Source organism: Nymphalis io, chromosome 21, assembly GCF_905147045.1.
Source record: "Nymphalis io chromosome 21, ilAglIoxx1.1, whole genome shotgun sequence".
Classification (NCBI taxonomy): Eukaryota; Metazoa; Arthropoda; class Insecta; order Lepidoptera; family Nymphalidae; genus Nymphalis; species Nymphalis io.
In genome coordinates this window covers 1643616-1656793 of record NC_065908.1, presented here as the reverse complement: position 1 = coordinate 1656793, position 13178 = coordinate 1643616, and the positions used below count along the sequence as shown (strand labels likewise).

The 13178-nt window shown below is 33.9% G+C and overlaps 1 protein-coding gene across 1 annotated transcript in view; it reads left to right on the top strand.

Moving 5' to 3' along the window:
- The window catches only part of LOC126776739 (UHRF1-binding protein 1-like), a 28395-nt gene that overhangs the window by 236 nt on the left and 14981 nt on the right, over positions 1-13178 (top strand). Inside the window, exons 2-14 of the mRNA XM_050499455.1 lie at positions 307-508; positions 6912-7022; positions 7906-7983; positions 9469-9573; positions 9819-9945; positions 10385-10545; positions 10662-10812; positions 10966-11092; positions 11173-11278; positions 11906-12020; positions 12263-12348; positions 12551-12686; positions 12965-13140. Coding sequence (XP_050355412.1) covers positions 307-508; positions 6912-7022; positions 7906-7983; positions 9469-9573; positions 9819-9945; positions 10385-10545; positions 10662-10812; positions 10966-11092; positions 11173-11278; positions 11906-12020; positions 12263-12348; positions 12551-12686; positions 12965-13140 — 1681 coding nt within the window. The remainder of the gene's footprint in view (positions 1-306; positions 509-6911; positions 7023-7905; positions 7984-9468; positions 9574-9818; positions 9946-10384; positions 10546-10661; positions 10813-10965; positions 11093-11172; positions 11279-11905; positions 12021-12262; positions 12349-12550; positions 12687-12964; positions 13141-13178) is intronic.

Sequence of the window (13178 nt, the reverse complement as noted above, 5' to 3'; positions counted from 1 at the left end):
AACAATGTAGTCACACTGTATATATAAAGAAACAAAATATTTATTTAAATTATATAAAGTTTCACCTTCATTTACCCTTTTCAAATTCAGTTATTAATTGTGTTTTTCATTCTACTCACAAATTTAGTAAAAAGTTTGTTTGATAAATACCTTCAATTTTAAAATAAAAAAGTTCGCAAGGTTATATAGTTAAGATACAAAAAATGATTTGAAATAAAATATAAGTAGTGCTTTATTTACTAAAAGTTAAATTAATTGTATAAAATATTTTTAATGTATTTATAAATAATTGCTTATTAAATATAGGTACACAAAGAATTTATCACCAGAGCAGATCTCTCTCTCAGCTCTAAGAGGATCTGGTGAGCTGCATGATCTGACACTAGATGAGGATTTGTTAACTGATTTGCTGGAACTTCCTGGCTGGGTGCGGTTGACCTCAGCAAGATGCAACCGAGCTTCATTCAGGATACAGTGGACCAAACTAAAAACAGTTCCTATAGTATTGGTGAGAATTGATTACACAATTATTATTTCTAGTTTACACAAACTACCTATTCTAATCAAATAAGAAGTAATGCTAAAAGAACCCTTAGCTTTACATATTCTATGTCATTGGTAAAAACTGTGATATATTATGCACTACAATGTTTAATATAACTTTATTAATAATACAATGGTTTTCTACTTATCTACTTGTATCTTTTTGAATTCTTCGGAAGTTCCAATAAGAATTTCACTGACTTTCCAAAGGCCATATTTAATGTCCTCCAGACTGATTTCGGCCACAGCGGCCAATCTCAAGAGAGATTAGCCAACTGCGCTGAGGTTATTATAATGCACAAGTGTGTGCACAAACACACTGCACTCTCTATTCCCTTACTCTCATAATCCGATGGGACGACAATCCAACACGACTGGAAAGAGTTCAGGTGCAGGACCTACGGCTTTACTTGCTTTCCGAGACACGGGAGTGTGCATACTTCCAACTTCAAGACTCCGGGATGCTAATATCTTTTTATTGGCCCGACCTGGGAATTGAACCCGTGACCTCCAGGTCTGCGGCCTTACATCAAGCCACTAGACCAATGAGGTCAAAAATGCCATATTTATTATGAATTCATAATAAATATCATAGATTATTCAAGATCTCAATTCAATGTCAAAGTTGTTTACGTTTTTGTTCTTTCCTTCTTCTCTATATAAGCTTTATTATTATAAAAATTTGTTTCCAACGCACAACTTCTGCGGCTTTCTTTTTATCATACCCATATAATATAATATCATACCCTATAACATTTTTATTAAATAAACTAATAAATAAATTGATAATATTTTTTACAAATAAATAGTTGTGTATTGATAAAATACATACTATAAAAAAAAGTTATCTATATAATATATATAAGGATAAAATAAGTACTATAAAAGATAACATGTGTTATTCACATGAAATATTTATATGCATGCCAACTCGGAGCTAAATATTCAACAAGTCTAAATTTGTCATGACAATCAATAGCAATTTTGCAAGTAACAATGAGTGAAGCACGCTCGACATAAGTACAATAGCCATTACACTACAATGACTAGTTTATAATTGTGTTATTTGATACAAGTGGTTTTTTTTTTATAAACTAAAAAAAAAACTTTAATAAAGTTCTTTTTATTTCTGTAAATCTATGTTATAATAGTGACCAAACGCGGTATTGCAGCTTGTGCGGGGGGAAGTGTTAGATATCCTATGTCATAAGAAGCAAATATTAACTTTTGAATTTATAATTAATATTACTACTTACTAATGTAAGAATTTCAATAATCTAGATAAAATTAAAAATGTAATAATTTTGTAAGCTTTTCAAACTCATATTATTTTTTTCAACATTTGTTTAATAACATAAAAAATACACATGACAAAAAATAGGATGTCATGTAAATATTATAATGTGTATTATGTAAAATATATTTTGTCTGTGACATTTTTGTTACAAATGTTTGCGAATGGATGTTATCTTGGAGGGAAATTTGTCACAGCATATATGTATATCTAAAAGCAACCGAATAACCTATTTGGGGTTGACGAGTGGTAAACTTCATAAAAATATTTCTGACTTTTACGATCGTCGAGTTTGTTTTAGGCAAACCTAAAACAAACTCCACTTGGGAATGCTTTTGCTGGTGGGTTTCTCGCTAACCAATTGAATGCGTCAATATAAAACAACAAGTTTTTTTTTTTTTTTAAATAATCCGAGATGGCAAATGACGGTCAGCATCGCTCAGTCAAGCTAGTCATAGGCACTGATGTGAAATACCTTTGTTGTTGCATTTTCTTATCATTAAACTTGCACGTTATATTTGTATACAAAGAAAACTATTCCGCGATAAGATAACTTTGCGTTCCACATACAAGAACGATATTTAATTAATCTGCCTACCGACTTGCGCCAGACAAATAGCGTTATATGTTAATAGTCAAATTCTATAAATGTATACAAAAGTTAAACTAAACTAAGATTATGAAAATTAAACAAGAACAAACGTACTAATTCTTCTCATATGGTTATATTTTACCTACTTCCTTAATTTTAAATAACTACCTTAACTAAGTGTTAAGGTTAATACATACTGACTACTTTTGTCTTTTTAAATACTTGTTTTATTACATTTTGTGAAAATTCTATTCGTACAAATTATACTTCATTGGTCGTGTTAAGAATGGGATTCCCAATCCGCAATATCTAAGTAACAATTTCAGATTTTTCTTAAATGTTGTCTCATCGACAATATTTAAAGTCCCATGTTAATAAAAAAGTCTTAAAGTTTAAATTTAAACGGCTAAACAACTAAACCGATTTTGATGACATTTGGTAGCCAGCAGGCTTGAACCTCAAGGACGAACTTTTACCTAGCACCTGACTCCTCACCATCGCGGCTTCGAAAGCCGCGGACGGATATTAATAAGAGACAGGGTTCACAATCTAAAGCCAGCCAGTTATCGTACCAGGGCCCTTGAAATTATCGTACATTATCGTACATCAAGATAATGAATCTTAAATACAATAATATTACACAAAATCACAACAATACATTTAAAATAACTTGTAATTACAGTTGAAATCAGCAGTACACTAAAAAAATCAATTTTTTTCGTTTTGATCTCGCGAAATGCGAAATATTGTAAAGACAGTAACTGCCAACACTGCAATAAGAGATAAGTTAAAAGGTACCGTGAATCATCCACACATATGTGTGAAAAATATTGATTGCAATATGGTTTATGGTTTAAGAATTTATTTCTCAAAAAAAAAGAATACAATTCACTTTAAATATTTGAGAACACAAGATTAAAATACTTAAATATTATATATACAACACACGGGTGGTACACAAAAATAAAGAACAACAAATTAGACTTCACTTAAAATAATGTGATTCCGTAACAGCCTATGAATGTTTTTGAGGAGAAAAAACGTATCATTTGTGTTATAGCAATTTGATAGCAATATGATAATATTTTCTTTAGCTAATTTACACATAAAAATTTTGTAAAAAAAATACAATAATCAAATAAAAATGTAGAAAATTAGTCGTTGATAATATTAAATGAAACTCTTAAAACAATTTTATAACAAATGCAAATACTTTAGGGCCTAGAGAACTGTTTTAAGATGTGGTGTTTAAGGGTTTTTTTTGTATAAAGTTGAAGACTGAATATCCTTAATGCTTTTAGATAGTTCGTTGTATAACCGTGCTCCTTCATGCAATATACTTTTTTTACCGTAGTTGGTTCTTGGTCGTATGAGACATATTTTATTCATCCATTTAGTTATCCGTGTCGGTGTTTTTTTTATTTTTGTGAACGATAGTTTTGTGTTTATGTTTTTGTTCAAAATCTTTTGCACCATTAGACACGTGTTATATTTATATATTTGGGACACTGTCATCAACCCCGTTTCGTTATACACTTTTTCAGTAGGAGATCGATAATTATAGTGAAAAAGTAGTTTTATGATTTTGTTTTGTTTTTTTTGTATTTTTTTTTTGAGTTAGTACTTGCAGAAGTTTCCCAAATCTCAATCAAATATTTAAGGTGAGGTTTTACCATTGAATTATATATAAGATATCGTAAAGATTCCGGAGAACGTCGAATATTACCTCGAAGTCTAGCTATTAAATTTGATATTTTTGAACATAATTTATTTATATGTATGTCCCATGAAAGGCGGTTAACTATATGTATTTCCAAATACTTTTCTGAATGAAAAACTCTGTCAATGGTTTATTATATAATAATGACGAGAGTAAATATAGCAATATCCGTTAATAAATAATGTAGGTATACAACAGTTGATTCATTAATTATGTAAATATAAACAGTTCATGCTTGCGTGCTTAGCATAAAGTTTAAAATTAGACGTTCGCGTTAGTAAGTAAAAGTAGCGAGTATAAAGGGATTTACTTGTTTTTTTTTTTTTTTTTATTTTATATATAGTCATTATCACTTGCAGTAGTGCCGATAGCTCACTATATCGCTATTGTCACTAAGGATAAAAAAAAACACAAAGGATTATTATCAGCCTGGTCGAGATCGAAGTATTACAATTTGGCTAAATAAAAGTTGATCAACTGCGTACTTTTATTGAACAAATATTTGTTTCGATTTGATTGAAATCAGACCCTCGCTTCGAGATCCAAGACCCTTAAGCTCTTTGATATTTGAGGCCGCTCTATTCCGAAGCGGTTAGAGTAGTTATATTATTTTTGGATCGGTCCCTAGGCCGGTGCCTCTTAGGCCTGGCCATAAAATAATAAGTTTTTTCAAATTTGACACAACTACATTATTTTGTATCATCATTTCATTAAACGCTCAACTATATGTTAGAAGAACTACAGTTTTGTAATAAAAATAGAAATAAGCATCTTTTATTTATATTTTTTTATAAACCTATTAATGCAGTCATTACAGCATCATTTGCTGCAAATATTAGATTATTGCATAAAAACTTAAAGCTTTCGTATATCAATCGTGGCGTGATGTGGTCTTCGAGTCCAATGGGAATTGGTACGAACGTATGCAATACTCTCGTACTTCGTTTAAGTAAACTATTATAGTTGTGTCGATAGTGGTTCGCTCTAATTATTGCATAGAATCCTACGAGTCTATCTATAATCTACCCGTGTCCCTTATTACTACGCCTAAAAGAGCTCGGAATGTATAAGACAATGTGTTTATAAGCCAATAAAATCAACTTGTAAAAAAATGACGTCGTTCATTCTTATTAATAGATTTAAAATTCTACATTTACAATTTAAAGAAGACCCGAAAGTCTTATGTTAAATGTAAGTAACAATGCCATACAGCATTGCCGACCCAACGAGCTTAGATAAGTAAACAGAACCCGTCGCTTGTTTTGAATAATGTATTTTACTGTCAACGCTTCGTCAAACTCGTTTAAATTGATATTACTTCATGTAATTACCAAGGTTGAATGATACTAGTGTTTCACATTTAGCGCCTTTGTTGTCTAAATTAGCATAGACAAAACAAACTATTTATAGATTACGCGTTTCGTTAGGAACGTGTTTTATCAACTTTATTAATATTGCATTGATTGATTTACTGATAGTCAAAAACCAACCAAGTCCACTGATATGTGACATTGATGTAATATATGTATGGATTTTACTTCCCAAGGTTGGTGGGGCATTGGCGATGTAAACGATGGTTAACATTTCTTACAATGCCAATGTCTATGGGCGTTGGTGACCACTTACCATCAGGTGGCCAATACGCTCGTCAGTTCATTGGCAATCTGAGATTACTGTTCTCTACAAACGCTAACATTATTTTTAGTATTTTATATTTACTTCAACATACTTCGTAGTAATTAATGGAAGTTATTTGTATCATAGCGAAGTCGAGGCATGTTATTGATTAAATAATATGATTTAATGAAAAAATCGTTTGATTTATGAATTTATATTTTGACAAATGTTTTATCGCTATTGTTATTTGCGAATTCTAGTATCAAAGAATAGGTAGTTTTGTTTCTTTCGCCGGTTATTTTCTTCTTTTAGGTTTCTTTTGGTACATTTTTTTGACAACCAATAAGTAAGTAATTTAACTTTTGATTTCGCGAAGGTCAAATTATTGGTATTAAAAATAAAAACTAAGGTTTCATTAATCCATGTTGTCGATGCGTGATGCGCGCTCATCGCTTGTTCGGCACCGGTGTGGCCTCGTAACCGATTTAGGAGATGTAAAGATGGATATTTATTTTTATTTTAATTATAACATTTTTAATCAAATAGTTCCGAAAATTTCGTGTTTCAGTGGACAATGAGGAACATTATACTTTATCAACACTTTCTAGAACTTTTTCAATATTAAGATTGGCTATATACATTTACTTTATTTTTGTTCAATGTTCATTTTTAATTAGTTGACTTTTACGAGAGGTTATAATTAAAACACACTGCACTGCCTTTGACACCGTAATGAGTAGATTGGAGAATAAATACAGCGACGCAGATTAGTAGAATCAGTTAAAATATAAACTCGAATATGGTCTTAGGCGATAAGTAATATGCTAGCCCTTTACTGTAGGTTTTACTTATATCAAAAAATTAGAGGAACGTAAAACTACGGCCGTGTAGAAATCTTATAAAGTTGCAAGAATAATATTAATAATATTTTTTGCCTAGCGCCAATTTTTCTCAATTAACTTTTTTTGCTGGGATGGGTTTATCGCCTTGCCGGCTATTAAGATGCTAAGCGCTAATCTGCATTTAACACAAAAAAAATCCTTAGCCATTACTAATACACTACTAATAATTCTAAAAATAGTTGTTTTTATCATTTATATAATACTGTGTAGTATAATAAGAATTGTTTATTAAATTTGTTTCAGAAACTCGACGAGGTGCACATAGCTCTCGAAGTATGTACAGAGCCTCGCGTCATGAACCCGGGCTCGGCTGGTACCATGCCCATACCGGGAAAATACAGTTATATACACAAGGTATTTACGAATAAATAAAAGTTATGTTAGAATAAGACAAGTACTTTGAATATTGTATTTTGAATTTCGTCTGTTCCAACTTTATAAATTCAAATTGAACTTGCAGATTGTAGAAAAATTACACAAATATTTTCTTTGTTTTTTGACTTAATAATAAAGTCAACAGTCGTTAGATAAGATATAAACGACAAAATCGATTTATTTTTTGTTTTTACTAAATGGACCATCTGATCGTAAGTAATCAGAATCACCCATAGGCGTTGTAAGAAATATCAACTATTCCGTCATCAATCACCAATCCTCCAATCTTGGAGTTTAAGATTTCATATCTGTGCTATCGAAGGGTGAAACCTTCAAATCTGAACCAAACAATAGTAAGTATTGCTGTTTGGCCGTAGAACATTTAATGAGTGATTGACACGGCCCCACTTTAAGATGTTGTACTTTAAATACCAATAGTAACAGCCTGATGTCCCACTGCTGAGCTAAGGCATCCTCTCTTTTTTTTTGAGGAGACGGTTTGGAGCTTTTTCCATCGCGCTGCTCCAATGCGGGTTTATGGAATAATGGTACACATGTGGCAGAATTTTCAGTGAAATTAGACACATGCATGTTTTCTCACGATGTTTTCCTTCGCCGTCAAACACGAGATGAATTATAATCACAAATTAAACACATGAATATTCAATGGTACTTGCCCGGGTTTGAATCCACGATCATCGGTTAAGATTCATGCGTTCTCACCACTAGGCCATCTCGGCATTAAATACTATACATATCCATATTTGTTTTTGAATAATAAAAATGTCCTATTTTTATTTTATTGAGCGTTTAACAACTTAATATGTAGCTTAATGTCTATATTTAAATGTCTCGATTACAGGTAATAGATGGCATATCCGTGGCTGTGAATCAAGTGCAAATAGAGTTCAAATGTGACGCCTTCACGAGTAGTGTTCTGGTAAATCAATGATTTTTACTTTGTTTTTTATTTTTCAACGGTTATCCTATAAGAGATAAGGATAAAATCGCAAAAATGAATAATCCATAAAATATATAAAAAAAAAATTGTTATTATAATATCTTCAAAGCTTTCTACAGAAAAACTAAAATAAATGAATGACTCTTGACCTGAGCGCTGACGTAAATTGTTTACCTAGAAACGTTGTATTGAGACTCGTAGCGCTATATACATATATTCATAATGCTGAGAACGAATAACTATGTTTAATATGAACCTGCTGCTATGTACCCATTGTTATTAGACGAACGTGATTTTACATAATTCTATGAATATCAAACTAGAGTAATAATAGACTAATCATAACGGCATATCATTTATTTACTTAATTTTATTTTTATGGATACAAATAGTTCGTAATAAACAATTTATTTATTAATTAAGGATCTCCAACAAGGGATACACACTTACGAGTACATTACATCGTGGAATAATATTTTAAATTATGTGTGCTCCTTCAATTAAAGGAGACCACAGCAAGCACATAAATAGTGACTTAACAGAAATTAATAATTTTTTTTTTAAATAAATGTTACATAGTACCACTATACTACACGCACTCAATAAAACATAGCAACTATAAAAAAGGTTAAATGGTTAAACTAAGACTAAATTGTGCAAATGTGAGTTACGTGTTATATAGGAATAGCTACAAAAATTTAAATAACGAGTAATAATAAAAGTTAAAAATAAAACCTTTAAATAAAAAAACAAAACATTATGTATTAAGAAACAATTTTAATTAATAAAAGTTTCCAATGATTGACTAACACATAACAAAGTTTTTTTTATATAATAGGTAGGCGGACGAGCATATGGGCCACCTGATGGTAAGTGGTTACCAACGCCCATAGACATTGGCGTTGTAAGAAATGTTAACCATCGCTTACACCACCAATGCGCCACCAACCTTAGGAACTAAGATGTTATGACCCCGTATACCTGTAATTACGAGGTGTAGATGCAAATATTATTGTCATAGGTTCTTCTTAATAAGTTATTCGAACTGCTTAAGGAATTATTTTGCATTTATTCTTAAAAATATGCAATATCGTATAAGGAGTGCTGATGTAGGCGTTGACGTCTCAGGCGTTTAGAAATTAACATAAATAATTAATCCAAAAATATATCTCTTTCATCACTCTACAAAGGCGATTTTTTAATACTTAATATAAATATATATATATAGATTGTAGAAAATTTTGTTGCCTATTAAATGAAGGACTAATACACGGCCAGCCGTGGCTCTACATAACTAATGTCGGCGTTACTTCGAATTAAGTCTTAAAAGATCTGCTACGTGATGAAACGCTAGATGATATTTGTCAGTGTTGAGCCAAACATGTTGAAGATATTTCTTTCTGATATTACGTGTTGTCTATTGTATGCTTCTCGTATAAATAATCATAACATTTTCGCCTCCAGATATCTAGGGTGACCGTGGAATCCCGAACACCAGAGGGCAGGAAGGGCGATTTAAGACTGACTAGAATCAAATCACCCAACGCCGCCCAATTACTTATATTTAAGGTACTCAATTTGATTTCGAAAGCTTAAATTATTATCATTCTTCCAGAGTGGTATAATTATTAAAATTACAAACCTATACAAAATATTGTCGAATATTCAAAAAACATATAAGAAAAGTTATCGCTTTTTCAATTTTTGCCAAGTCATATTTAATTTGCGAATGCGAATTTTTAGCAACCTCAGAATTGTGCTTCTGACTAATTCTTTATCGTAACATGTTTATCGATTGCAGTGTATTGTTTTAGGAATTAGAATGGCAAAGCGCCCGAATAGAGGCGAAGGCCCACGGCGATGCGGCAGCTAACCTTCCTCCTCTGAGGCTGCTACTCGGGAATACGCACTGTCGAATAGTTATTAAGAAACGGCTGTCTGGTTAGTTCATATTTTAATAAAATTTAATAAAAATATATTACTAATTCAATTAAAATCGATATCGTTAATTTAATGAGATATGTTTAACAGTTAATTAGTCATATGGTGAATTTATGTACAAATGTACACTATATCTTGTACACTTTGAGCCGGTTGGCGTGGTTGGTAGATACTTGCCTTTCACGCCGAAGGCTGTGGGTTCGATTCCCACCCAGGACAGACATTTGTGTGCATGAACATGTCTGTTTGTCCTGAGTCTCGGTGTAATTATCTATATAAGTATGTATTTACAAAAGAAAAGTAGTATATGTAGTATATCAGTTGTCTGCTTTCCATAGCACAAGCTTAATTTGGGCCGTGTGTGAAAAATGTCCCAGGATATTATTATAATTATTATTATCTAATCGATTTGTATAATGCAAGCGTCCTTCCCCTGCAGACTGCGCCGTGCTGGGCTCCCGCCTGGTGCTGCGTCCGGAGCCGCTGGCGTGGGCGCTGACGGACGGCCAGCTGCGCGCCGCGCTCGCCTGCGCCGCCGCGCTCGCCGGGCCCGTGCGCCGCGCCACCGAGCAGGCCACGCGCACCAAGGCCGAGCGCAAGGTCACCCCCCCCCCACTGATAATATTATATATACAAACTGAGGAGTTTGTTTCTTTGTTACCCATATGAATCTTAAATCGGTATACGTGTAAATAAATCGAATAATTGTCTTTCAGATCCAGGAGCCCCTCGATCAGAGCAATAGCCGTTCGACGTTTAGTGATAAAGACATATTGGCTCGTATGTTCGCGAAACATGACGTCAGAGAAACCTCCTACCATCTGCTTGCGCCGCGGATAGACCTGCACTTATGTGATGATCCTGGACGTGAGTTTCTTTGTTTTACGAATATTCATTAAGATATTTATAGTAAGTAAGATTTTATATTGAGATATATATATATTTGCAAATATTATGCGTTGTGACTCATACATTCTTAAAACGAACAAAACTAAAGAAATTTTTTTTTTTTATTTACAGTGGGTAGATCAGAAATGCCCCAGCTAGCGAAGGGCGGCGCGCTACAAGTGACTCTCGTCAGTATGCAAGCGGACCTGTTCCCCTACCACAAAGCTTCCAGCGACAGACGGCACTGGCGTGGATATAGGTTAAAAAGATAACAAAATACAATCTATTTTTGTAATAATTTATTATTATGACACCATAAATGTTGTCCTTGTAACCCAGGGAAGCGGCAACCCCTCACAGTCACTGGCTGTCACAAGCATTGTCTTCCTTCACCCTTAAAGTGCTGGATATCATGGACCCCAAACGCAGGACACCCTATGCCACGGTATAGTAATATTTATATACACGGACGGACCAAAAATCTTAAAATTTGTTCTGTTACTAAAATTGAGTGCAAGCTAATCATGATATCGCGAATAATATAACGATAAAGGAAATCTTTCAAATCCATTATGTAGATGATATAATGTTCTATGTATCGTACGATGAGGCAAACGAGATATTCTTTGCGTTATTCGTTCTTCCAATCATAGCCGAAAACTATTCACTCCACCCCCTTTGTTACATTCTCTTGGCAACAAATTCTCAATCTGAATCTTTACAGACAATACAGTAGTCAAATATTGATAGATTTTTTAATAAGAAATTACTAATAATATATTACTGGAATGAGCCCGGAGCGAGTCACTTAGGCGGGATGTTAATCAGCATTTTAAGACTACCTTAACTATTGATAAATGTAAAACTTTTGTGGTATTTCCCAACAGCAATGAGGTGAAAATATTATACAAATTAACCAACAAATGTCTACGTTTAAGGAAGTAAAAGTGTCTTGTATAACTAACAGAGCGTCATAGTCACAAATGGTGACCGAGCTCTTGAAAAAAAAAAAAAAGAAATTCATTTCGAAAGAAGTCTACTCGTTTGGTACACAAAACATATCTCGATGCAGACGAGTTGGAGCGCGCGCGGGGACGAGTCCGTGGGGGACGGCGCGCCGAGCGCGACCGCGCCGCCCGCGCCCCCCGCGCCCGCGCCCCCCGCCCCCGCGCCGGAGGACTATGCCGGTGAGTTGCTCCTGACGTCATATTTTATTTTTGAATTTGGAAAATAAATGGTACATTCTATTTTATTTTATATTTAACAAATAAATTTATCATTCGAATATATATATGAAACTCTAGTACTGTTCACGTTGTTTAGCTTTACTGACTCGAGAATGCTAGCATCATTTTTTACTATTAAATATTTTCTTATTGTACCTTTGACAAATTCAACGTTTGTTTAATGATTATAACCGATTCCTCAGTGTTGCATGCGAGAATATTGCAGCAGCTCGGCAAGCTGATGACAACGTGTCTCATACTCAGGATAGACGATTTCACCGTTTATAAGGTAAACGAGAACATTTTTATTCAATTAATTTAAATTTTTAAATAATAAAAAAAAATGTAGTCATCGGTAACTTCCTTTCTCTTACTATAATCGAATTAAACTAAAGTTTTAAGTTTCCTCTTATCTTATTTTTGTGTATTCGTACGGATGTATCATACATAATACAATGCGCTGTTTATAAGGATCAAATTTCCCTATCTAGGTAACGACAGGATCCACGACACGGGAAGCGGCGCGGCCTTTAGTGAGCGCGGAAAAAGCGACCTTACCGGGCGACGCTGGCCTACTGCACGCTGAGCTCACATTCTTCTATTACCCTGGGGATGTGTGCTTTCCCGGTAAATAGAAATTTGTATATTTAATCATAGTTATGTATGAAAGCTTTGTTTTCGATTTTTTCTAATCGGTATCCGTTTTTGCGACAATTCGCCCGTTTCTTATTGAACACCTATGGCACATTAACTATCGATTTATATCATGTTTCATTCCTTTCATTTTATAATCAATCCTAAAAAAATATCGATGTTTTCGCGTTTTAATGAAAAATCAGGGCTGCTAAGTTTATCTATAATAAAGAATCGCTAATAGTTAAAATATCCGATTTCCTCTCGTCAAGTGCCGTCCCCGAAGCTGTACGTGCAGCTGAGCCCGGTGCGCGTGGCGGTGGACGTGCCCAGCGCGCTGTGGCTGGCCGCCTTCCTGCCGCACGTGGCCGCCGCCGTGTCCGACCACGCCCCGCCGGACGACTCCGCCGCCTACATCGACGTGCGCGCCGAGGCCATCATGCCCAGGGTGCGACATACTAACATATGTGTGCATTGAACGACTAC